At 48.1% G+C, this 25,793-nt stretch overlaps 1 protein-coding gene across 2 annotated transcripts in view; it reads left to right on the top strand.

Annotated features, from left to right (window-relative positions):
* RASGRF2 (Ras protein specific guanine nucleotide releasing factor 2) overlaps nt 1–25,793 on the top strand; it is an 888,178-nt gene that overhangs the window by 520,425 nt on the left and 341,960 nt on the right. For both annotated transcript variants that reach the window (XR_003852277.1, XM_029574148.1), the window contains exon 14: nt 6,396–6,644. Coding sequence is in view for 1 of the 2 variants with exons in the window: in XM_029574148.1 (XP_029430008.1) it covers nt 6,396–6,644 (249 nt within the window). In the remaining variant the exon portion in view is untranslated. The remainder of the gene's footprint in view (nt 1–6,395; nt 6,645–25,793) is intronic.

Below are 25,793 nucleotides of genomic sequence, written 5' to 3'. Positions count from 1 at the left end.
GCTTGGCCATGAGAGTCATGCAGTGGACTCTAAAGTCACAATGGACTCAATCCATTCAACCTTTGTTGACCATATCCACGTAACCGACTCACTCCGTCAGTCTCTTGCCTGGTGAAGAAATCAAGTCAATCTCCTCCAAGGCTTGCCCTTCCAGGCTCCAGACCCTCAGATAACTCGCAACACCAATGCTTCCACCGATGCTGGGGAGCCCACGTGGCTGATCTGAAGACACAAGGATCTTGGTCTCCAGAGGAAGCCAAACACCAAATACATTTCCTGGAGCTTCGAGCAATCAGATATGCTCTCAGGGTATTTCAGGATCGCCTCTCCAATCGAGTCATCCTGATCCAGACGGACAACCAGGTGGCCATGTGGTACATCAACAAACAGGGAGGGATGGGCTCCTATCTTCTGTGTCAGGAAGCTGCACAGATCTTGGCGGATGCCCTCTCCAACTCTATGTACCTCAGGGCCACCTACTTGCTGGGAGTGGACAATGTGTTGGCAGACAAGCTGAGTCGCACCTTTCAACCACACGAATGGTCTCTCAACCCCACAGTAGCGAACTCGATCTTCCAACAATGGGGTCATCCTAAAATAGACCTCTTTGCCTCACCTCAAAATCGCAAAGTAGACAACTTCTGCTTTCTCACTCGCAGCCAACACTGTCAGCCAAGAGACGCGTTCTCTCTCTCATGGGCATCCGGTCTCCTATATGCATTCCTTCCACTTCCACTTCTCTCGAAGACTCTCGTGAGGTTACGTCACGACAAGGAAAGCATGATCCTGATAGCACCTCACTGGCTGCGCCAAGTGTGGTTTCCAATTCTTCAGGATCTCTCCATTCGCAGGCACATTCCCTTGGGAAAGGACCCGCTTCTAATCACTCAAAATGGCGGGTGCCTACGCCACCCCAATCTTCAAGGCTTGTCCCTGACGGCATGGATGTTGAAAGATTAATCCTTCAGCCACTTAACCTTTCTGAACCAGTTTCCCGTGTCCTGATTGCTTCACGGAAGCCTTCCACAAGAAAATTGTATTCTTACAAATGGACCAGGTTTATGTCATGGTGCTCTTCTCAGTCCCTTGACCCCTTTACCTGTCCAATCACGAAGTTCCTGGACTATCTCTGGCACTTGTCAGAGTCAGGTCTTAAAACATCCTCCATCAGGATGCATGTCAGTGCGGTAGCCGCCTTCCATAAAGGTGTCGGGGATGTTCCTATATCAGTACAAATCCTTGTAACACGTTTTTTGAAGGGCTTGCTTCACCTCAAGCCTCCTCTGCATCCTCCGGCCCCTTCTTGGGACCTCAACTTAGTTTTGGGTCGGCTCATGAAACCACCATTTGAGCCTCTTCAATCCTGTGACCTTCGATATCTCACATGGAAAGTGATTTTCCTTTTGGCAATCACTTCCGCTCGCAGAGTTAGTGAATTACAGGCTCTAGTTACCTATCCGCCTTACACTAAACTTCTGAAGGACCAGGCAGTACTCCGCACTCACCCTAAATTCTTGCCCAAGGTAGTTTCGGAGTTTCATCTCAATCAATCCATTATACTACCTACCTTTTTTCCCAGGCCCCATTCCAATCCAGGAGAGCAGGCTCTGCATACACTTGACTGCAAAAGGGCTCTAGCATTCTACCTAGACCATACAGCTGCCCACAGGAAAATCACTCAATTGTTTGTCTCTTTTCATCCTATCAAATTGGGGCAGCCTTACAGACTCTCCCCCTGCTTGGCGAACTGCATATCCTTTTGCTATCAGCAAGCGGTCATTCCACTTCAAGACCGCGTTAAAGCACACTCTGTGAGGGCCATGGCAACTTCAGTAGCACACCTACGCTCGGTGCCGCTTCCTGACATTTGCAGGGCTGCCACCTGGAGTTCTCTCCATACCTTTACAGCCCATTATTGCTTAGACAAAGCCAGAAGACAAGATTCCATCCTCAGCCAGTCTGTCTTGTGCAACCTATTTACAACATGACATACCAACACCGTTCCGCCTGCCCGGTGGGGTTCAGGATGCCCTCGGCCAAATTTCATCCCAGGCCTAGTGCCTTGCACGCCTGAGTACATTTGGTGCATACTCGGACATCCTCAGCTCGGTACTCACCCATATGTGAGGACTACCATCCTGCTTGTCCTGTGAGAAAGCAAATGTTGCTTACCTGTAACAGGTGTTCTCACAGGACAGCAGGATGTTAGTCCTCATGAAACTTGCCTGCCGCCCCGCGGTGTTGGGTTCGTAACGTTTTCGTATTTTATTTTCGGCACTTCCTGTACCTTTTTAACAAGACTGAAGGGGGACCCCTGCTGGCTGCAGGGTTAGTGCCATGCTGGGCATGCCCAGTAGGGGCCAGTCAAAGTTCTGGAAACCATATGTGAGGACTAACATCCTGCTGTCCTGTGAGAACACCTGTTACAGGTAAGCAACATTTGCTATATTGAACCAGCATTTATGTTTTAAAACATTTACTTTGGAACCTTTGTTTATGGGATTTCTCTTTTAGTGCATGCTCTAAAGCTGGTTTACATGCACATAAATACAATGAAACTATTGTACAATATGCTATAGTTTGGCAAATTATTTTTTTAAAGAAGAAATGGCATACTTGATTCTTTTCTAAATATATCCTAACTCTCTGCAAAGAGGAAACATTTTGTATCCTTACTCATTCTCTTTTCGTAGAAGTAATGTGATCCTATTGGTGTTGTGGAGCGCTCGGAGAGCGATCCCACTTCCTGAGAGATGTGTGTCCTTGGGCCGCGGCTCGACCCCAGAGGATTCCGAAGAGGGCCGCGGGAGGCGTGGCATGCCCGAGCATGGGTAGGACGGAAGCAAGACTGGAGTGATGACCAGGCGACAGGCCCTCCTCCGGACCTGCATGCTTCGGAAGACCCAACAACGCAATGTTGGTCTTGTGAACAGTCCTCCGACCATTCCCAGCCCTTTCGGACCTGCCGCAGGGTACGGCACGAAGCGGCAGGCCGGACAGAGGCCAGGGCAGCGAAGACTGGAACATAGATTCAGACGAGACTCAGAAGCAGGGTACGGGAAGTGTAGACGTAGACTCAGAAGCAGTGTACTGGGAGTGCAGACGTAGACTCAGAAGCAAGGTACTGGGAGTGCAGACGTAGACTCAGAGGCAAGGTACTGGAAGTGCAGACGAAGACTCAGAGGCAAGGTACTGGAAGTGCAGACGAAGACTCAGAGACAAGATACTGGACGTGCTGACGTAGATTCAGAAGCGAGGTACTGAGGATGCAGAGGTAGATTCAGAAGCGAGGTACTGAAGATGCAGAGGTAGATTCAGAAGTGAGGTACTGAAGACGCAGAGGTAGATTCAGAAGCGAGGTACTGAGGATGCAGAGGTAGGTTCAGAAGCGAGGTAATGAAGGTGCAGATGTAAACTCAGGAACAAGGACTGAAGGAAGACATGGGCATTGTCCCTCAGGGCACCCCGCTCAGACCACTCCTGGGCCTGAGTCAAGGCCACCCTGTCCCACGCATCCCCAACACTGCCTTGGAGGGCAGGTCACGGACCACGCTGAGAACGGGAGAATGCAGGAGAGATCCAGGCGAAGCGAACTCCATGCTGGGATACTGACATCCGAAGCCCCGTCGGCTGGCAGGAAGGGAAGCTCCAAAGCGCAGGGACGAATCCCACCTGTTGGCCACTCCTGGGCCCAACAGGCCAGAAGGCTCAGGAGCCAGACAAAGATGAAGGGTAGAACAGATGGGACTGGATCAGGAACTGGATCTGGCACCGACATCAAGGCAACAGGGAAGAAGCTGGATTGCTGCACACCGGCAGCCAAGGCAGGAGACAGGGTCAGGAACAAGGACTTCTCAGAGACTTAGAAACGAGGTACATGGCTTGCATCACAGATGGCCCTAATCAGCCCACCCCGAGGGCTGGTCACGGACCACGGTGTGGCTTGCCGCGAGGTACCAGGACATTGGAAGACACAGGATCAAGGTGCTAACTTTCAGGAGATTCAAGGCAAGGTACTTAGCTTTCAGGCGAGTTCTTAGAAACGAGGTACATGGCTTGCATCACAGATAGCCCTAACCAGCCCGCCCCGAGGGCTGGTCACGGACCACGGCGTGGCTTGCCGCGAGGTACCAGGACACAGGTACCAGGACACAGGTACCAGGACACAGGATCAAGGTGCTAGCTTTCAGGAGATTCAAGGGCAAGGTACTTAGCTTTCAGGCGAGTTTCAGGAACAAGGTGCAAGGCTTGTAATATCTGGACTGGATCATGGATACCGGATTAGGAATCAGACCTCAAGGCAGGAACAGGGACAAGCGAACATCAGGACTGGAACAACTGAAGACATCAGGACTGGAACACTGGACAGGAAGCTTCGACGGAAAACATGGAACACTGGACCTTGCAGAAGGCTGGAACTCAAGACAGCTCCTGGAACGAGGATCTCAGGAGTGACCAACTCCTTGCGAAGGCAAAGACAGACTGGACGCTGAATCCCTTTGTAGAGCTGAGGTGGACAACGCCCAGGGAGGAGCCAGCAGGGGCCACACCTGGCTGGCCCTTGAAGAACAGACGAGAGGCGCGCGCCCTAGGAAGCTGGAGAGATGAGTGCTGGAAGCTGGTGGCGTCCTCAGTCACGTGGAAAACCCAGGGAAGCAGCGGAGCAGCCCTGGGCTAGAGCTGGGTGAAGGCAGGTTGCTGGAGCGGCTCCCAGCCGCCAGGACTAAAGCAGAGAGAGAGAAGTGCTGGCTGCAGGACGAGCAGGAAGCTGTAGCAGGCTGCAGGCAGAGAGGTAAGGCTGGCTGCAGGGAGCTGTGGGAAACTGCAGGCACCAGCAGGGACGGCTCTCTGCCGGTTGAGGACCCGGGCAGAAGCAGGCACCAGCAGGGATGGCCTCCCTGCTGGTTGAAAGCCCCGGGATCGGCAGAGACGCGTCGGGAGACACAGGGGCTGACACAGCTGACTCAGCCACATGGAAGGCTCCCGGTGGGCAGACCCTGCAGGGCAGGGCTGGAGGCAGCCGGGGAGGAGCCCGGACACTGCAGCAGAGCTGCCGCGGAGGCAGCAGCATCAGCGGCCTGACTGGCCACATGGAGGTGAGGGCCTGCCCGTAACAATTGGTCAATGGATGGCATACTGGTAATAGAAGAGAATGGGACTTGTGTTACAGCACAGCAAAATTTGTTTGTTTGAAAAACCACAGTGCTATCTCCTAAAATATCCTAAAATATCTCCTAAAATATTTCTTGTTCTGTAAACCATTATGATGGCAAAACTGAATATACGGTTTACAAAACATGATAAATAAATAAAATAAATAATAAATAAAAGTGCTGAATAAAAAACTCTTTCATCATTTGAACATTCTTGTGGACTCTCATCATTTGCGAACTATCCTCTGATGTTTTTGGAACTTTTGTGTTACAAGCAGATGCTTCTAGCTCTGGAAGATCAATAGTAGTTCAGAGGTATTTTGGAGGGTTGTCTTAAGCATTTTCATGGGGAATTTGCTTGAAAAGGAAGTTCAACAGGAGGACTAAGGGTGCAAAGGCCATTTACTTGAATGACACATGGTTCTTCCCCTAAAGGAGGTATGTATTAATCTGGGAGTATAAAACATGCATCCCTTGAGGCCCGGGGGTGGATTTACTGTGAAGAGGTTTGAGAGAGTTCTTTGGAGAAACTGAGAGGAGTTTGGGCCTCTTTCACAAGCCCCCAGGGAATCTTGGAAAAGTAAGAAACTGAAGAAGTAGAGAGTACAGAGAGTAAGAAGTAACTTTCTTGGAAGCTCACAAGACCAGAAAAAGAGTGTTCTGCCTGTTTGGAGATTCAGTGTAGGGCTGGGGGAATTGTGTCTGCTTGAGAACTGGAGATGAGTTGTCCTGGAGCCAATCTTGAACTGTAGTGAGTAACTGGAACTAGAGATAAAAAAAAGAGTCTTTGTGCCTGGGACCAAAGAAGACTTGGGAGGATGAGGAGGACAAGATTTGTTTTGTGTGAATGGTTGTGATTTTGAGATTTAAACTGTTTTGTTTTTTTCTGCATTTGTTGCTGTACTGACTGAGAACTGTGAAATTTTATCTTGCTGAACTGGTTATTTTTGAAGCAAACTATTTTTTGGGAGCACAACTTTGATGTGGACTTTGTTTTTCAAGATATTCTCAGCCCAGTTTGGCCTTGCAGATGAGCCTGCTCCCAATCCACAGAACCCCAGAGTACATTCCCCACCCTGGTTGAGTGTACTCAATGGCTCTCCCGAGCTGGGAATGTAACCCAGAAAGGGTGGGGGTTACAGTAATAAGTGGTCAGTTAAAGCTTTCTGTTTTACAGTAGATGAATGCTTCATGTGTAAGTCAAGCTGATATGTTGAAAATATTTTACTCTTTATTTCTTAGATCTGATACTCTTCTCCATAGAGATGATGTTGATATCTGCTTCAGCAAAACATTAAATTCCTGCAAAGTTCCCCAGATCCGTTATGCAAGTGTTGAACGCCTCTTGGAGAGACTGACAGATTTGCGCTTCCTCAGCATTGATTTCCTGAACACCTTCCTGCACACCTATCGTATATTTACCACTGCAGCAGTTGTACTGGGGAAGCTTGCAGATATCTACAAGAGGCCTTTTACCTCCATCTCTGTCAGGTATATGCCAGGATGAGGGCAGGTGGGGGAGTGAGATATGCTATAATGCTTTGTCTTCTCATTCTGTAGATGTAAAGGGCTGCTTCAGTCTTTGGTTTAAAAGTTGTGGGGGGAGGCTAACCTCTTAAGTAGGAATTATATTTAATTCTCTCTCCCTTGTATTAAATTTATTTTTTCCTAATAATTTTGCATAGTAAGGGGACAGTTTTCATTTAACTGAGGAATGGCAGTCTAGCTCAGTCTTTGATGTAGCTGACTAACTCCTTAATTAGCCCACTAGAACGTTTTGAAAAAAGCAAGTTTGCTTACCGTAAACGGTGTTTCCATAGATAGCAGGATGAATTAGCCATGCTGTCATGGGACTGTCCATCAGGCTTCGGAGGTGGAGCTTTACCAAGCTGTTACGGAGCTTAGCTCTGTGCGGCTGCATGTGTGTTCCCGCACAGGAAGGCAGAATCTCCTCAGTCTGTATCATAGCAGCAATGAAGGCTGTCCAGGGAAGTGGGTGGGTCAGCATGGCTAATTCATCCTGCTATCTATGGAAACACCGTTTACGGTAAGCAAACTTGCTTTTCCCCGTCGATAGCAGGGCTGAATTAGCCATGTTATCATGGAAGTCCGTAGCTCCCGGTCACGCTATGTTACATTTAGTGTTGTCTCTTTCGTAGCGTGACCTTGCTGTCGTGGACAGCCTGTTGGAATGTTTATGTGGCAAAATTATTTAAGACTGCCTGTTCCAGCTTGGCATCCTCAGATGTTTGCTGGTCTAAACAGTAATGGGACGTGAACGTTTGGAGAGATGACCAGGTGGCCAATTTACAGATGTCTAGAGGTGGGACATGACGCAGGTGGGCCACTGAGGTGGAGATTGCTAGTAGTTTATGAGCATTTGCCTTTTCTTGCAGTGGAATGTGTCTTTTGTTGTAACAGAATTGAATACATTGCGCTATCCAACTGGAAATCCAACCCGAAGGATGTGGTTAGTGCAGTTAGTATAGCTGTGTTTAAAAAAGGATTGGATAAGTTCTTGGAGGAGAAGTCCATTACCTGCTATTAAGTTCACTTAGAGAATAGCCACTGCCATTAGCAATGGTAACATGGAATAGACTTAGTTTTTGGATACTTGCCAGGTTCTTATGGCCTGGATTGGCCACTGTTGGAAACAGGATGCTGGGCTTGATGGACCCTTGGTCTGACCCAGTATGGCATTTTCTTATGTTCTTATGGATTTCAAGCAAAGAAAGAAGAGGACCAAAGAAGAGGAGCTCCCAGTCCTGGGCTCTAAGGCCCGGGCCTCAAGACCTGGCCTACTGGCTGGGGCCCCAGCATCAGGACCCAGCATCTAGATTGTGTTGTGGCACCGGGCCTGGGTCCGGGCCAAGGCCCAGGCGTCAGGACTATGTCTCTGGGTTGGGTTTTGGCATCGAGCCTTTGTCCAAGCTGAGACCCTGGTGTTAGGACCCAGCTTTGTCCAGGCCTTGGCCTATGCCGAGACTTTGGTCTTGCTTAGGCCAAGGCTGCGGCAACCTGCTGAAGCGACTTGCCTCGGCTTATGCAAATCTGAGGCTTTGGCCTAGTTCTAGCCAGAGGATCGCCACCAGAAAGGATAAGTGTGGGCTGGGGGGATTCTGGCCCTGGCATTTTTCTGGAAGGATGGGAGGGAGGCCTCATTTTTATTTTTTGGCAATTTTTTTTTGTTTGTTTTCTTCACATGAATGAAGCAATCCACAACCAAAATTCATGGGAAAAAACCTCCCGAAAACAAACTGAAATCAAATTTTCCCCTGCATATCCCTAGTACTACCTATGCTTTGCTATCACAGGACAACACTATCAGATCATAGTGCTCCCAATCGGTCTGCCAACAACGCCAAGGACATTCACAAAGGTGATGGTGGTAGTGGCAGCCTTTTTGAGAAAAGAAAGTATCAGGATACACCCGTATCTGGTTGATAAGGGCTGATTCAGCCCATCAGGGGCACTAGGCAATGGAGCAGGTGATACAGATACTAGAGAGTCTGGGATGGGTTGTGAACAAAGCAAAGATCCAGACTCAACCATCTCAAATGCTGATTTATGTGGGCGTTCACTTCAACACAATCAAAGGGAAGGTGTACCTAACAAGAAGAGGATACAGAAGCTCCAAGAGCAGATAACAGAGTTACAAAAGTTCACATACCTGGAGGTTCCTGCAGGTACTAAGCTTTATGGCAGCGGCAGTTGGAATATTACCATAGGCAAGAACACACATGTGCCTGCTGCAGGTGGCCTTATTAATCATATGGTCTCCACAAAGCTAGGAATATGATACGAAGATAAAGTTGACTGACCAGGTCAGAAAGAACTTGTGGTAGTGGATGTCAGCAAGCAACTTAACCAGAGGAACCAGCCTAGAAGACCTCTTAGTGGACAACAGTAATGACAGATGCAAATCACCTAGGCTGGGGAGCACATTGCCATGTAAGAATTGTTGCATGTCCCGACTGCATGGGTGCCGCGACCGAACCTGCTCACTTTGCCATGCCCTCAACCAGCTCTGGTCTCGCCACTGCCGCCAGTTCCCGCCGTCCCCATTGCTCATCACGGCCCTCTCTGGCTTCCTCCATGCCGCAGGCCTTACAGCAGAGCTCCCGCCGGGGCTCCACGTCCTCCTGCTCCTCGGCCCTGCCCCTAGGCACGTGCGCAGCCAACGTCACGACGTTGAAAGGGCCAAGCGTGGGAAACCCAGCTCGGTCGCGCCCTGATGACATCACCAGCCCCTAGTATAAATAGCGAGGTCTTGCCCCTAGGACCTCGCTTTGGCAATCGGGTCGATACCGTGGTGTTTTGAGTTTGCCTTCTCCGTGTTCCAGCATTTCCTTGTTCCAGTGTCTCCTTGTTCCTGAGCCTTCTTTTGTTCCTACATCCTTCCCAGGTAGTACCTTCCCAGACTGATCTCTGGTACTGACCTCTGCCTGTCTGACCATTCTCTTTGTCTGCTGCCTGGAACTGGCCTCTGCCTGCCTGACCATTCTCTTTGTCTGCTGCCTGGAACTGACCTCTGCCTGCCTGACCATTCTCTTTGTCTGCTGCATGGAATGGACCACTGCCTGCTTGACCATCCCCTTCATCTGTCGCTTGGAACTGACCCTCGCTTGCCTTGACTACCCTCGGACTGACCTTGGTATTTGACCCCTGCTTTGGCTGACCACTTCTGGACTGCTACTCTGGCTCTCACCCTTGCGCTTCACTTGGACACTCTTTTCTGACCTACTGTGACTACCAGACCAACCTGCTTGAAATCCACCAGCAGCTTCCTCCTGACTAGATCCACAGATGCTGCCTGAGTCGTCAGGAGAACCTTCCTGAACTGTTATCTCATCAGCCGTGCACCCTTGCTCGTGATGGGCACACCTCTCCACTACCTCTCCGGGAGATCACCTGAGGCCCACCTAAGTCCAGGCGGTCCGGGTACCCAAGGGCTCAACCTGCGGAAACCCCAGACTGTTATTGGCGAAGCTCCAGCTAGCCTCTGTCTCCTTGTGTGCTCCACCTCCCGGTGGCAGGCACTCTCTGGGTCCGACCAGAGGGCCGTACCAATCCTGCACCAGGCCAAGGGTCCACCTGCAGCGCGGCAGGTTGCCTAGGCCAATGACTTGGTGGTGTCTTCGCCTTGCAGGCCATCCCTGGTCTGGCTAATCATGTCCGAGAACAATGGGTCCTGTAAGCATTGGCCTTCTCCATGGAAAGGATGCATACTCAAATGGAGGAATCTGCCATGGCCAACCCAGGGGCTCTCGCCCAGCCCTCACGGGTACCACTGGCCCTCCCAGCTCCACACCATTTTAATGGAGATCTGCGCCTCTGTCGAGGCTTCATAAACCAATGTTATATGCAGTTCTCACTGCAACCCTCGCTCTTTCCTGACGAGGCAACCAAGATCACCTTCATCCGGTCACGCCTTGAGGAGAAGGCCCTGGCATGGGCTTCCCCGCTCTGGGAGCGTTCCGACTCAATTCTTCACACCATCTTCCTCAGTTCATCTCTGTCTTCCGATGCACCTTTGAGGACCCAGGTCGACAGACGGTCGCTGGCTACCATCTACTCCACCTCTGTCAAGGTTTGCACTTGTTCGCTGAATACACAGTGGAGTTCAGAACTCTGGCAACTGAATTAGGTTGGCAGGAAGACTGACTGTGGACATTCTACCTCGAGGGACTGTCTCCGGCCCTTAAAGATGAGCTAGCCACCCGCGAGATCCCTGTATCTCTGGAGGACCTGATTTCCCCTGGTCGGTAGAATCGACTACCATCTTAGGCAAAGGCATCAGGAGATAAGAGCTCTCCGACCTTCCACTCCACGGCTACCCCGTTCAATGAATCCCCGGTTGAAAGCCTTACCAGCAGCCCCTCAACCGCCTGAGGAACCAATGCAAATCAACCGTGGCTGCCTGACTCCAGAGGAACATCTCAGACGAAGAAAGACGGGGCTATGCTTATATTGCGGGGGTTCCTGACATCTCCTCCAGACTTGCCCCGTGCATCCAGGAAACTCCAAAGCCTGAGCCCAGCGGGGGTCCCGAGCTTGGGTGCCACAGTTTTTGGCCCCCAACTGTTGCTTCCTGTCTCCCTCCTTAGGGAATCACGTTCATTTTCCCCCACTGCCCTCGTGGACACTGGGGCGAGTGGAAATTTTATTTTAGAGGAGATCCTCACACTCTTTCAGATACCGGTCCAACCATTGGAGGTCCCACTACTCACTGCATCAAATCAAGGCGAACCCCTCTCCAATCGGATCACTCATCCTACTCTGGCTTTTCGCCTCACTGTTGGGACTCTCTATGATGAGGAGATCTCCCTCTTGATCTTGAAACGATCAACACATCCTGTGGTCCTTGGACTTCCTTGACTCCAGCTACATGCGCCCCAATTCGACTGGCAGTCCCTGCAACTCACCCAGTGGGGTCCTCTATGTCAAACCCACTGTCTACGGCAAGTGGCTCCGTCCATGACAGTCCTAAGCTCTACAACCCTCCCGGGGTTAACTGCTCCATATTTGGGATTCAAAAACATGTTCTCCAAACAAAACACCGATATCCTGCCTCCACTCCGAGACTTCAACTGTCCCATAGAACTCCTACCTGGAACCACGCCTCCCAAGGGGAGAACCTATCCTCGTTCACTCCCAGAAACCCAAGCGATGTCTGCATATATCAAAGAAAATTTGACCAAGGAGTTCATAAGACCTTCGACTTCCCCAGCAAATGCCGAGTTCTTCTTTGTGAAAAAAAAAAGGATGGCAGTCTCAGACCATGTATAGACTACAGAGGTTTGAATGCAGTAACCCGTAAGGACCAATATCCACTGTCACTTATCAGTGAACTGTTCGATCGCCCACAAGGTGCTCAAGTATTTACCAAACTAGATCTACGCGGGCATATAATCTAGTACGGATCCAACCAGAAGACATCTGGAAAACCGCCTTCAAAACAAGAGACGAACACTATGAGTACGTAGTAATGCCCTTCTGGCTTTGCAATGCCCCTGCAGTCTTCCAGCGACTAATGAATGAGATTTTCCAGAACCTTTTGTACTCCTTCATTGTAGTGTATCTAGACGATATACTGATCTTCTCCCAGGATCTGAAGTCTCATCATTCCCATGCTCAAACAGTCCTCCAGCGCCTCAGGGACCACCATCTCTATGCTAAGTTGGAGAAGTATATTTTCGAGCAACCCAGTCTCCCATTTCTGGGCTAAATTATCTCCAATTGTGGTTTCACCATGGACCCCTACAAACTCCAAGGTATTTGAGATTGGCCTCAACCAGCGGGTCTCCGAGCCCTACAGAGATTCCTTGGATTCACAAATTAGTATCGAAACTTCATCGCCAATTACTCCACGCTGGCCATTCCACTCACTGCTAAGACCAGGAAAAGATGTGATCTTCGAGTGGGGAGTCTCAAGGCTCATCAGTGTTCCATGCCTTGAAAGAGGCCTTCAGTACCGGCTCGTGTCTATGCTACCCGGATCCTAACCGCCCCTTCATAGTTGAAGTCGATGCATCCGCTATTGGTGCAGGGGCGGTCTTGAGCCAATACTCTACCAAGGGAACCCTAGTTCCATGTTCCTTTTACTCACATAAATTCTCCTCCACAAAACAAAACTATACCATAGGAAACCGTGAGCTACTAGCAGTGAAACTTGTCCTACAGGAATGGCGCCCCTGGCTTGAAGGGGCGCAACACAGATTCACGATATTCACCGACCATAAAAATCTGGAACATTTAAAGGAGGCCCAGCTTCTTCACTCACGTCAAGCCCGCTGGGCCCTATTCTTTGCACGCTTCAACTTTGAGCTACGCTATTGCCCAGCGGCGAAAAATCTCTGTGCAGACGCACTCTCTCGCTCCCTCGAGCCAGAAGACACACCCAAGACTCCCAGACACATCATTGACTCAGCCTGTATATCCATTGCCACCACCACCACAGTGCCAGCCGGGAAGACAGTGGTTCCCCGCCGTCTCCACGGACGTGTGCTCCGTTGGGCTCACAACTCCAAGCTGGCCGGTCACCTCAGCTGAGTCCGAACTCTTGAGATGCTCCAAAGGCACTTTTGGTGGCCGGGTATGGCAAAAGACTTCCAAGAATATGTGGACTCCTGTCCAGTTTGTACACAGCAAAAAACCCCGACTGGTTGCCCATGGGGGCTTCTTCAACCACTTCCTGCGCCCACCGAGCCATGGACTAGTCTGTCCACAGACTTTATTGTAGATCTGCCTCCTTCAAAAGGAAATACGGTGATCTGGGTCATCGTAGACCGTTTTTCAAAGATGGCCCACTTTGTCCCCTTACCTGGACTCCCAGCAGCTCCAGAGTTAGCTCGACTCTTTCTAACCCACGTATTTCGTGTACAAGGACTACCACAAGAAATCGTCTCCGACCGTGGTCCTCAAATTGTCACTAAATATTGGAAGTCTCTTTGTAAAAAGTTCAATATCTCATTAAACTTAATGTCAGCATATCACTCGCAAGCAAATGGCCAGGCCAAGAGGACTAATCGGTCTTTGAAGACCTTCATACAATTGTATATTAACAACCAGTAAGATGACTGGACTGACCTCCTACCATGGGCAGAACTGTCCCATAACACACATATGGCCACTGTCACGGAAGAGTCTACCTTCGCCGTAGTCTTCGGTTGTCAACCACATATACCTCTACCGATTCCACTCACTGTACCCTCGCCTGCAGCCCAATCTACAGCACAAACCATATGCAGGCTCTGGAACCAAATGAAGGAACGGCTTTGCCAAGCAGCTGACCGGGCCAAACGCTTCACAGACACCCATCGTCGGACTGCGCCTCCAGGGGCGGATTGGCTTATCGGGGGATTGGCCTTCCTTTGGTGGGCCGGTCTAGCTGGTCACATGGTCTCGACTCTGCAGTGGCGCCACGTAAATGTTAATGGTCTCTTGCAACCTATGGAGGCCGAAGAAAAGAAGATCGAGGCCGGCAGGGCCGAAGAAATGAAGATCGAGGCCGGCAGGGCCGAAGAAATGAAGATGGGTGCAGCCAGCCGCCGCCGGAGACCAGGCCAGCAAGGCTGAAGAAAAGAAAATCGGTGCAGCCAGCCGGCGGGGGCCGAAGAAATGAAGACCGGCACTGCTAATTGCCGCCGGAGACGAGCTGTTCAGCTGGGGGCCTTTGTGTGTATATGTATTTGAGATCGAAGGGAGCTTCTGGAGGTGTGTGTATGTGAGAAAGTAATGGTGCTTTTGTGTGTGTGTATGTATGTGAGAAAAGTATGGTGCTTTTGTGTGTGTGTATGTAAGAAAGGAATGGAGCATTTATGTGTGTGTATGTGAGAAAGAATGGTGCTTCTGTTTGTGTGTATGAGGTGTGTATGTGAGAGAGCAATGGTGCTTCTGTGTGAGACAGGGAGGTTGCTTGTGTGTGTCAATGTGTGTGTGCAAGAGAGAGATGGGGCATGTTTTTGGCTGGCTGTGGCTGTGAGAGAGAGGGGCATGTGTATGATTGAGCCTGTTTGTAAGTGAGATAGAACTTGTGTGTGATTGAGAGCTTGTGTGTAAATAAAGTAGAGAGAGCAGGTGTGTGATTGAAATCCTGTGTGTAAGTAAGAGAGAGCGAGAGCATTGTGTGATTGAGAGAGACTGGCTAGAGAGGTGACGTGTATGTGTGAGAAAGACTGATCAGGGAGATAGAAACATAGAAACATAGAAACATAGAAATGACGGCAGAAGAAGACCGAATGGCCCATCCAGTCTGCCCAGCAAGCCTCACACATTTTTTCTCTCATTCTTATCTGTTACTCTTAGCTCCTTGTTCTATTCCCCTTCCACCCCCACCATTAATGTAGAGAGCAGTGATGGAGCTGCATGCAAGTGAAATATCTAGCTTGATTAGTTAGGGGTAGTAGGGGCAGTAACCGCCGCGATAAGCAAGCTACACCCATGCTTATTTGTTTTACCTAGACTATGTTGTACAGCTCGTGTTGGTTTTGTTTTTTTTTTCTTCTCCCCTGCTGTAGAAGCAGAGAGCCATGCTGGATATGCATTGAAAGTGAAGTATCAGGCACATTTGGTTGGGGTAGTAACCGCCGTAACAAGCCAGCTACTCCTCGCTTTGTGATTGCAAATCCTTTTTTTTCTTCACCCCTGTCGTTGAAGCTATGCAGGATATGCGTGAAGCATCAGGTTTTTTGTTTTTTGTTTTTTTTTTTTTCCCCCTGCCCTTGAAGCAGAGAGCTATGCTGGAAATGCGTGATGTATCAGTCTTTCTCCCATGCCGATGCAGGAGAGAACCATGCTGGATATGCATGGAAAGTGAAGTATCAGGCACATTTGGTTTGGGGTAGTAACCGCCGTAACAAGCCAGCTACTCCCCGCGTTTTGAGTGCGAACCCTTTTTCTTCTCCTTTGCCGTTGTAGCAGAGAGCTCTGCTGGATGTGTGAAGTATCAGTTATTCTTCTCCCCTGTCGTTGAAGCAGAGAGCTATGCTGTATATGCATTGAAAGTGAAGTATCAGGCATATTTGGTTTGGGGTAGTAACCGCCGTAACAAGCCAGCTACTCCCCTTTTTATGAGTGCAAATCCTTTTTTCCATTACCTCTTGCTGTTGAAGCTTAGAGCGATGTAGGAGTCACAGTAAGCATGTGTATGTTTATTTAGTAAGGGTATTGTGTCAATAGCCATCATTCTGGCGAGTCACCCACTCTTCATTGGTGGCCTCTTGACTTTATGGATCCGCAGTGTTTATCCCACGCCCCTTTGAAGTCTTTCACAGTTCTGGTCTTCACCACTTCCTCCGGAAGGGCATTCCAGGCATCCACCACCCTCTCCGTGAAGAAATACTTCCTGACATTGGTTCTGAATCTTCCTCCCTGGAGCCTCAAATCGTGACCCCTGGTTCTGCTGATTATTTTCCTACGGAAGAGGTTTGTCGTTTTTGGATCATTAAAACCTTTCAAGTATCTGAAAGTCTGTATCATATCACCTCTGCTCCTCCTCTCCTCCAGGGTGTACATATTTAGATTCTTCAATCTCTCCTCGTACGTCATCCTATGAAGATCCTCCACCTTCCTGGTCGCCCTTCTCTGTACCGCTTCCATCTTGTCTTTGTCTTTTTGTAGATACGGTCTCCAGAACTGAACACAGTACTCCAGGTGAGGCCTCACCAAGGACCTGTACAAGGGAATAATCACTTCCCTTTTCTTACTTGATATTCCTCTCTCTATGCAGCCCAGCATTCTTCTGGCTTTTGCTATCGCCTTGTCGCATTGTTTCGCTGTCTTCACATCATTAGACACTATCACCCCAAGGTCCCTCTCCTGCTCCGTGCTCATCAGCCTTTCCCCCCCCATCGAGTACAGTTCATTCGGATTTCCACTCCCCATATGCATGACTTTGCACTTCTTGGCATTGAATCTCAGCTGCCATATCTTCGACCACTCTTCCAGTTTCCTTAGATCCCGTCTCATTCTCTCCACTCCTTCCGGCGTGTCCACTCTGTTGCAGATCTTAGTGTCATCCGCAAAAAGACAAACCTTACCTTCTATCCCGTCTGCAATGTCGCTCACAAAGATATTGAACAGGACAGGTCCCAACACCGATCCTTGCGGCACACCACTTAAAACCGCTCTCTCTTCAGAGAAGGCTCCATTTACCATCACACATTGTTTTCTGTCCGTCAACCAATTTGCAATCCAGGTCACCACATCGGCACTCACTCCCAAGCTTCTCGTTTTATTCACCAGTCTCCTGTGCGGAACCGTATCAAAAGCTTTGCTGAAATCCAAGTAGATGACATCTAGTGCTCTTCCTTGATCCAATTCCTTGGTTACCCAGTCAAAAAAGTCAATCAAATTTGTCTGACAGGATCTTCCCCTGGTGAATCCATGCTGCCTCTGGTCCATCAATTCTCCAGACTGTAGATAGTTGACTATTCTCTCTTTCAGCAGTGACTCCATTACTTTTCCCACCACCGAAGTGAGGCTAACCGGTCTGTAGTTGCCTGCCTCTTCCCTGTTCCCACTCTTGTGAAGCGGGACCACCACCGCTCTTCTCCAATCACTCGGCACCACTCCCGTTTCTAGGGATCTATTGAACAGGTCACACAGCGGACCCGCCAGAACATCTCTGAGCTCCCTCAATATCCTTGGATGAATCCCATCAGGCCCCATGGCTTTGTCCACTTTCAGGTTCTTTAGTTCTTCCCACACATTTTCTACTGTAAAAGGATTTTCATCTATTCCCCTTCCCTCCAGTTTCTTGTTGTTTAGAGATGGTCCTTCTCCAGGGTCTTCTTTAGTGAACACAGAGCTGAAGTATTCGTTTAATATTTCTGCCATTTCTTCGTCTCTCTCTACACATTGATCATTACCACCTTTCAATTTCACTATACCACTTTGGACTTTGGAGAGAAGAGACTGGTTGTGGTCCCTAAGGAAGAGGACCAAGAGGACAGCTTCAGCAGCTACTGCTGCTTCTGGGGTGGCCTGCAAGGGAAAGGAGTAGGAGAACTGCTGGAGAGGGTAAGTAAGGGTGGCTTTTTAAGTTCATTTTTCTTGAGTGACTACCATTTTAATTATTGGTTAGTATGTGATGTGTCTCTGTTTGAAATATTTTATTGGTGTTTGGTAAAGGTTTCAAAATTTGCATGAGTCTTTAATTATTGGATATTCTATTCATCAGCTGTTTTTAAATTATTTTATTAGTATGATTTTATAATTATGATTCATGATTTATATATCTTGATTTTATTGATTGTTTCATGAGGAATGGTGACATTTTTGTTTTTCTATTGTTGCACTGTATAGAGACTGGCGTGATACATTTTACAGTTTAGTTTTTGTCTGCACATTACTATTTATACTTTATGTGGCTTTATTCTATATTTGGTGAGAGTTTGTGTTCTGCATTCAAAGACTGAGATGAAGCATTCTTTTAACATGTAGTTTCTCTGTAGGGATCTGTAGTAGCTTGGCCTGTTCTGTTTTCCTGATAGGAAGTGTATTGATATTTTAGATTCTGGTGTAATATTTGTGGTATTCTTTTTCATAGGTAGGGTTGTTATTCGTTGAGTGTTGGCAGATAGTACTGTGTTGATATGGGAAGACCATGCCGAAATATATCACAATAGGTATAATGCCATATGAATTCCAAGATGCAAAGTTTTCTTGTTGGCATCACAACAGTGAATTAAATTATCACAACAACGTGTATATTAATTTTACCTCAGAATGTCACTTGTTCTGACTCTGGGATTAAGCTGCTAGTGACTTTGGAACAGTGTATTGTTGTACTGCCACCTGCTCTTCTACTGAAAATAGTAAATGTTCTCAAACTAATAGGTTTCTTGTTGAATGAAAGTACTTACTAAAATATTTTATAAATGATATATGTAGGTGCGGCCCATGGATTTTATAACATGTGCGTGCCGGGTAGCTTTTTTTTATGTTTTAAGGGGGTGTGTGCCTATATATGTAAATTATATATGTAAATTATATTGTATGTGTGATTGGGTACCCATGGGCCAGTATAGAGAAAAATCCTCCGGGCCACTATTTTCCCACAATCCACCCCTGTATGCCTCTGTTCCGGCCCGGACAGAAAGTCTGGCTTAGTACTAAGTACAAACACTGGGTAATTGGAACTATTTCCTCTATGTAATCTGTATCACTTATTCAAAAGAGGAAAGTGTGCAATTTTAATCATTTATTTTTACAAAACATTATTTAACAAGAAATGTGTCCACATTTAAAAAACACACACATCCACACTCACTCACTCATTAAAAAAATATATATGTTACTGGAAAGATACACATAAAACCCACTTCTACCCGTATTCACAATGTATATTGTAATTCTGTAAACATTTCTCCCTATGGAAAATTCCATTTACAATCTATACCACATTATATAATTTTACACAATCTTCTCAAAACAGAACATTATCTCCCGTGTATCCTCCCTTCTTGACGCTTTTCAATTTGCATAGGCTTGTCTCGATATGGTCAACCCCAACAAGTGGCCCTTGTTTCACACTCGTTTGCTTCCTCAGGGGGACTGAAAACCACTGAGAAAATCAAATGGAAAGTGTAAGTTTAAAATCCCCGGACACATCCCCACAATGCAATTATGTGTCAACTCTAATTTTAACCAAAATGCCACTACGTTTATTATAACCCCACACTCACCAGACCTACGTGCTTGGTTTTTCAATCTCAACTCCGACTACATAAATTCTCCAACACGATCTTCTTCATATTAATAATGTTTCATCTGCAACATATCCATACTTCCTATTACACTTTTTAACAACTTCAATACTCCTCAAAATATTTATCTATTCTCATGCTATTACCACATACCTTCTAAACACTTCTTCAACCGTCACTGAATGACTGAAAACGCCCATGGCTGAACCTCCATTCTTCACTGCGTCATTGCTTTTCGATCCCAATCGCGGCAACTCCAAACTTTATTGCCCTACGTTGGCAACCACTCCCTCATACGTACCAAATCGTAAAATCACGTTTATACGCATTCACGCACCCTGCAAAACAGCAAGCTGACGGCCACCAGGGATGGTGTGGGCCATCCAACGCCTCATGCCTATACGAATAACGTAATTACGTATTAACCCTCCTACGCAACAACTCCCTAATGGAAACACACCTCTCAAAGCAACACAACCAAACTCATACAAAACAGACCCACATGTACTAAGCACATCCAGGTACGATTGCCTTCACAATGGCTAGCTCCCAAATTCATTGGCCCATTTCCCATCCTTCGACGCAAAGGAGCAATCACCTACCAGCTACATCTTCCACCTTCCATGGGAATTCACAACACGTTCCATGTGTCGCTACTTAAACCTCTGGTCCTCTCCTGGCCTTCCCGAAGGCCTCCTCAACCTACACAACATTCTGCAGAACTGGAGAACACCTTACAAGTTAAAGAAGTCCTGCACGTCTGACACTGTCGAGGCCACTAGAAGTACCTTCTGTCAGGGGAGGGCTTTGGCCCGGAAGAAAACTCTTGGGAGCCTTACCACCATATTATGGACAAGAACCTGCTCTAGGACTTCCACAGAGATCACCCAGAAAAACCCAAACTGGTAAGGGGGAGGCCTAGAAGGGGGGAACTGTTGCACGTCCCGTCTGCGCTAGGCCTGTGCCCAGGCCTGCTCACCCTTCTTCTGCGCTAGGGGGTCCCGGGTCATCCTCTCCTGCTGCCGCTGTCAGCACCACCTGTCCGCGGCGTTCCGCAGCCACGTCCCCTAGGCCCTCCACTTTGGGCCTAGCTCCACTCTGGGATGTGGCGTCCTCTCCTGCACCGGTCCCGCCCCTAGGGACCGGCACAGGAGAGGACACCAGGGATGGTGTGGGCCATCCATTGCTCCTATCATGTGACAGGGGCTGGCCAATGGCACCGATAGCCCCTGTCACATGGTAAGGACAAAGGGCTATTGGCGCCATTTTGATTAGTGGCAGCCGATGGCCCAAGAGGGGGAGATCGCTCCCGGGACCCCCGCTGGACCACCAGGAACTAAGTTTTGGGGGGGATCGAGAGGGTAGGAGATTGTAATTAATTAATTAAATCTGAAGGGTTGGGGTGTTTTGTTTTTTTTATGTGCCCTTTCTCCTCCTCCCCCCCCCCCCCCTGCCCCGAAAACGATAAGAAAACCACATGAAATTTTGTGGGGTTTTCCTATCATTTTCAGGGACCCCCGAACCGCGAAGAAATAGGAAATATCGTCTATGTTTCTTATTTCGTCGCAAACGAATGCACATCCCTAGTATAAAGTAGCATTGGAAAAACCCCATTAAAAGAAGGGCTCCCTAGGTCAGCTACGTAGCCTTAATTACAATTCTCAACAGCTGTCATAGTTTAATACAATAACCCTTTTTACACGGCTATTAGCTCATAGTTAACCCCCAAAGCATTTCCTTTTCTTTATAGTAATTCCTACTTGGCTTCCAACAAAAATAAGTGCTCTCGGCATTTAAAATAAAACCTTATACCTTTAATTTTTCAGTAATAGACCTAGCAACTCTAATTAACCCATAACAGTGCTAGAGACTCTTATCCAACAAGCTGCTGCACAGAAGTGAAAAGGGAAAGATAGATAATCTCAGGACTGACTTAACTTTAGAATAAAGGTATGCCTGGGCACCGTTCTCCTTCTGCCTCAGCCTCTCCATCCTCCTCACCTTCCATTGAGCTCTCCTGGATTGGCTCCTGCTCTCCCAGGGCCCCTCTCTTTATATGGGTTAGGGTACTCCTCCCTAGGAAGACACTGCCTCTTTGTTTCCCTGCCCCCAACACTTCCAGGGGCTGACTACCAGGGCAACTGGGAAATGTAGTTTCCCTTTTCTTCCTGTTAGGGAACCTTCACATCTGAAGAAAAAAAACTCCTAAAGCTTTACAGCGCAGAGACTCACCACTGGGTCAATCACCACAATATTAAGGCATGGAACAATGATTTGGGTAAAGCTCTTTCTGAAGAAGTGTGAGTGCTTCATTTCTGAATGTGAGTAAACATCAGTGAGAACACTACTGATGGAAAATAGCTATGAAGTTTTATTTAGGTGGTATCTTACCCCAGAGAAGCTTCATAAAATGTATCTATCAATAAAGGATGACTGTTGGAGGGAGTGTTCGATGAGGGGTACATTTTTTCATATCTGGTGGGAATTCTCAAAGATAGTTATCTTTTGGAAAACTGTAGCCTAAATCTGCCCCAAAATTGTGGGAGATGCAGTAGTTCTTCATCCTAAGTGTACATTGCTGGAAATTCCTGATGAGGAGCATGATGAACATACTCAGAAATTGTTAAATATGTCTGGCTGCGAGATGTTCGGTAGCATCTTGCTGGAGGCAGTTGGAAGCCCCTTCTGTATCATGTGTTGCTCGGAGATTATTCCAAGTACATAAGATATATAAGTTAACTGCGATAAAAAACTAGAAGAATTATAAGTTTGAACTGATTTGGCATAAATTTGAAATATGGATGGCAGGACCAGATGCTACCAAATATCAGTCATAAGTGATATGTATATTGTTTAAATGTTATATATTCATAGATAGGTATGCACCACTTTTGCTATAATGGATACCTGGCATCGATTCAATGGGCAACGCAAGAAGTTTGATTTTCAGATTAATAGAAACATTAGTTGGCAGGGGTGGAGAGGCAAGGGGGGTTCAAATGTTATCTATGATTTCAACAATTGTAAGGTGTTAACTGTCTGGCTTAATTCGAAAAGATGTATCATGTTGGCATTTTCCCAATAAGAATGTTTTGGTTACAATATATGTGGATTATTGATACAATAAAATTGTTATTGGGAGAAATCATCTATTTATCTGGATGTAAGGTGCCATGCTCCTCAAACCTCCCAGCTGGACCAGCACAGGGCGTGTCCCTTCATCTGTCGCACCTTCACTGGCCTAGCCTCTTGAATCCTTGCCCACAGAATTACTGATCAACTAATCTTGTTTTCTGTTCCATGCCTGACTCCTGATCCACAACAGATACCTAGTCCATGCCTAGTCTTGATGACCTTAGCCCACCCAGGCCATCAGGTACTCTCTTGTAACACCAAGCCTGGATTCAGACTGCACCCTTGGACTTAACTCATGAGGGACAGCCATGACATTGGGTGAAGACCCCACTTGGACATCTGACATGGTGGGCTGCCTTCTCAACATAGTCTTCATTTTAGACTACTGCTTATAAGGCCACTGGTCTACTCTGGACTTCTTCCTTGCCCCCTATGGAGGGGAATCCCCTTGGCAACTTAGACCTGCTTAACTAAGGAGGTCAGGATGAGATGGAGACTCCATATGGGACATAGGAAATTTTGAAAGGCCTCATGGATGCTTCAGGCCTTATAACAAAAGATGGACACTCTTCATGGGGTTATGCTGGGACAGGGAAATCACATGCCTTGCTCACTGGATTGACTGTGGAGCCTTGGATGCCCTTATTCGAAAACTTTGATGGGTCAAGCTCTGAAGGTTGGTTCATCTGTGCAAACTTTGGTTCCTGTTACACTGCTGTACCTATCACTTTGAGCCTCTCATGGTAGGTTTTATATGGTGTGCCTTTTGTCCAAGGTAGCCTTAGTTTGTGATGCCCCTGCTAGACCATCATGACCCTGTCTTGAGTCAATTCATTTGTTCACAATGCCCTGTCTTGGCATTTGGCAAACAAGATCAAGCACCCTGGGCAGAAAGCCAGATTAAGAGGGGTGGAGATTTGTCACTGAGTATGCAACCAAGGGATGTGCATCGGGTGCCCGATCGTTTGCGCTTTCGGGTTCGTGCGCATACTAACAAAAATAACAAAAAGTAATAAAAAATAACAAAAATAAGCATTTTTTTGTTAGTGCACGCTAATGGGAGTTAGCGCGCACTAACACAAAAAATGATTTTCAGAAAATCCAGGGGAAAAAGTGTTCATTTCTCGTTTTACCCAATATAAAAGTTTCTAAATAAATAAAATAAAAATATATAACGAATTAAGAAATATCGTACGATATGTCTATTCATTATAAAAACGATTCACATCCCTAATGCTACCAAGTTTTGGCACATTGTCATGGACATGGAATAGAATGAGCCTTTCTCACAGGACAAGCAGGATGGTTGTCCTCACAAATGGGTGACATCGAGGATGGAGCCCACCACGGAAAACTTCTGTCAAAGTTTAACAGAACTTTGACTGGCCCCTACTGTGCATGCCCAGCACGGCACTGACCCTGCAGCCAGCAGGGGTCTCCCTTCAGTCTTCTTTTTTCCGCGCAGCAGTTGCCACGCGGTGAAAGGAGCTCTTCTTACCACGTTCCTGACAGGAATTCGGTTTTTTCTTTCCGAAGAAAATTTGCCCCTCAGGGGTCTCCCTTCGACAAATTTTTGTCACCTTCACGGAATCCGGTAAGTTTTTTGCCGTTTTTTATCGACTGCCGTCGATTTTTGGCCCTCGAGACCTGTTGGCACTTACCGATCCCGCGTCTAAATTTGGCCCTAGGCCATGGCGACGGGGTTTCGTCGATGTCCGGATTGCACCCGGACTATGTCAATCACAGACCCCCATAGGGTTTGTGTTTTGTGTTTGGGTAGTGAGCATGATGTCCTGACTTGCACCAAATGTGCCTTAATGACACCTAAGGGTCGCAAAGCCAGGATGGAGAAGATGGGGCTCCTCTTCCATGCACCCACCCCAATGCCATCGATAGCATCGACGTCATCGGAACCGGCACCGTCGAAGTTGCACCACCACCGTCAACCCTCCGGTGACCGTCCACCATCGATGACTTCCCGGCCGTCGACTCCTGTCCCCTCCCCGGATGGGCGAGGAGACCGGAAGGACAAGCATCGCCATCGATGGCACAAGTCTCGGCCCGTCGAGGATCCACAACCATCGACCTCTGAACAGGCCGAGCCACCGACTAAAAAGCCTCGGTCAGACCTGGCACCGTCCACGTCTCGTTCGCAGGCATCGAGGAAACCCTCATTCTCTCAGGGTGCAGGAGCCGTGATCCCACCGGTTACGGTGGTCCCTCCGGCTCTGCCTCAGCCTCCCTCTCCCGTCGAGCCGGGTATCGTTACCCCTGGTCTCCGGGCAGAACTGGACCAGCTGGTCCAGGAGGCCATCGAGAAAGCGATGCGAAGGTTCCAACCTCCACCGGCACCGTCTCCGGTGTCGATTCCGGCACCATCTCCGGCACCGACCCCGGCACCGACTCCGCCACCGAGGAGGGAACCGACCACCGAGCCTTTGGTGGACGCTCTAGCACCGCTACTGCGCCGCATGGAGGCACTTGTGACGGCCCTTCCATCGGTGATTCCAGTAGCACCGACAACACCATCGTCTCCGACAGGATTTTCATCGGCAGGAGAAACACCGTTTCTGATTCCCCCATCCGGGGTGGTCCCATCGGTGCCTTCGCATATCTCTCCACCGATCTATCCTTCGGCTCCATCGATTCCAAGACCGGCACCGATTCCATCGGCAGGCCCGAAACCCTCGATGCCATTCTCAATTCCGCCTGCAGCACCGATTCCATCACGGTTTCAATCGATGCCTTCGGATTCTCAGCCAGGTCCTTCAGGGCTTCAAGCCCCACATGATCCTTACGATACCTGGGGTGATGATACATCTTCTGACACAGATTTACCTTCACCACCATCTCCTACAGAGAGTAGAAAACGATCTCCTCCTGAGGATCTCTCCTTTATTAATTTTGTAAAGGAGATGTCAGAAATTGTACCTTTTCAGCTGCAATCTGAGACCGATGACAGACACCAGATGATGGAACTGCTCCAATTTCTGGATGCTCCAAAAATCATCGCTTCCATCCCCATTCACCAGGTTTTTCTTGACCTTTTAAAGAAAAACTGGGAATCTCCTTCATCTGTGTCTCCAGTTAACAAGAAGGCTGACTCCACATACCTCGTCCAGTCAGCACCAGGTTTTCAGAAGCCTCAACTGGATCATCGCTCTGTTGTGGTTGAGTCCGCGCAAAAGAAGGCCAAGCGTCTAAAGCCACACTCTTCCACTCCACCTATCAAGGACAATAAATTCCTGGATAGTGTGGGATGGAAAGTGTATCATGGGGCTATGTTGATTTCACG

Source organism: Rhinatrema bivittatum, chromosome 1 (assembly GCF_901001135.1).
Source record: "Rhinatrema bivittatum chromosome 1, aRhiBiv1.1, whole genome shotgun sequence".
In the NCBI taxonomy this organism is placed as follows: Eukaryota; Metazoa; Chordata; class Amphibia; order Gymnophiona; family Rhinatrematidae; genus Rhinatrema; species Rhinatrema bivittatum.
Note: the sequence above shows the minus strand (reverse complement) of the source record. Positions and strands in the feature narration are given on the sequence as shown.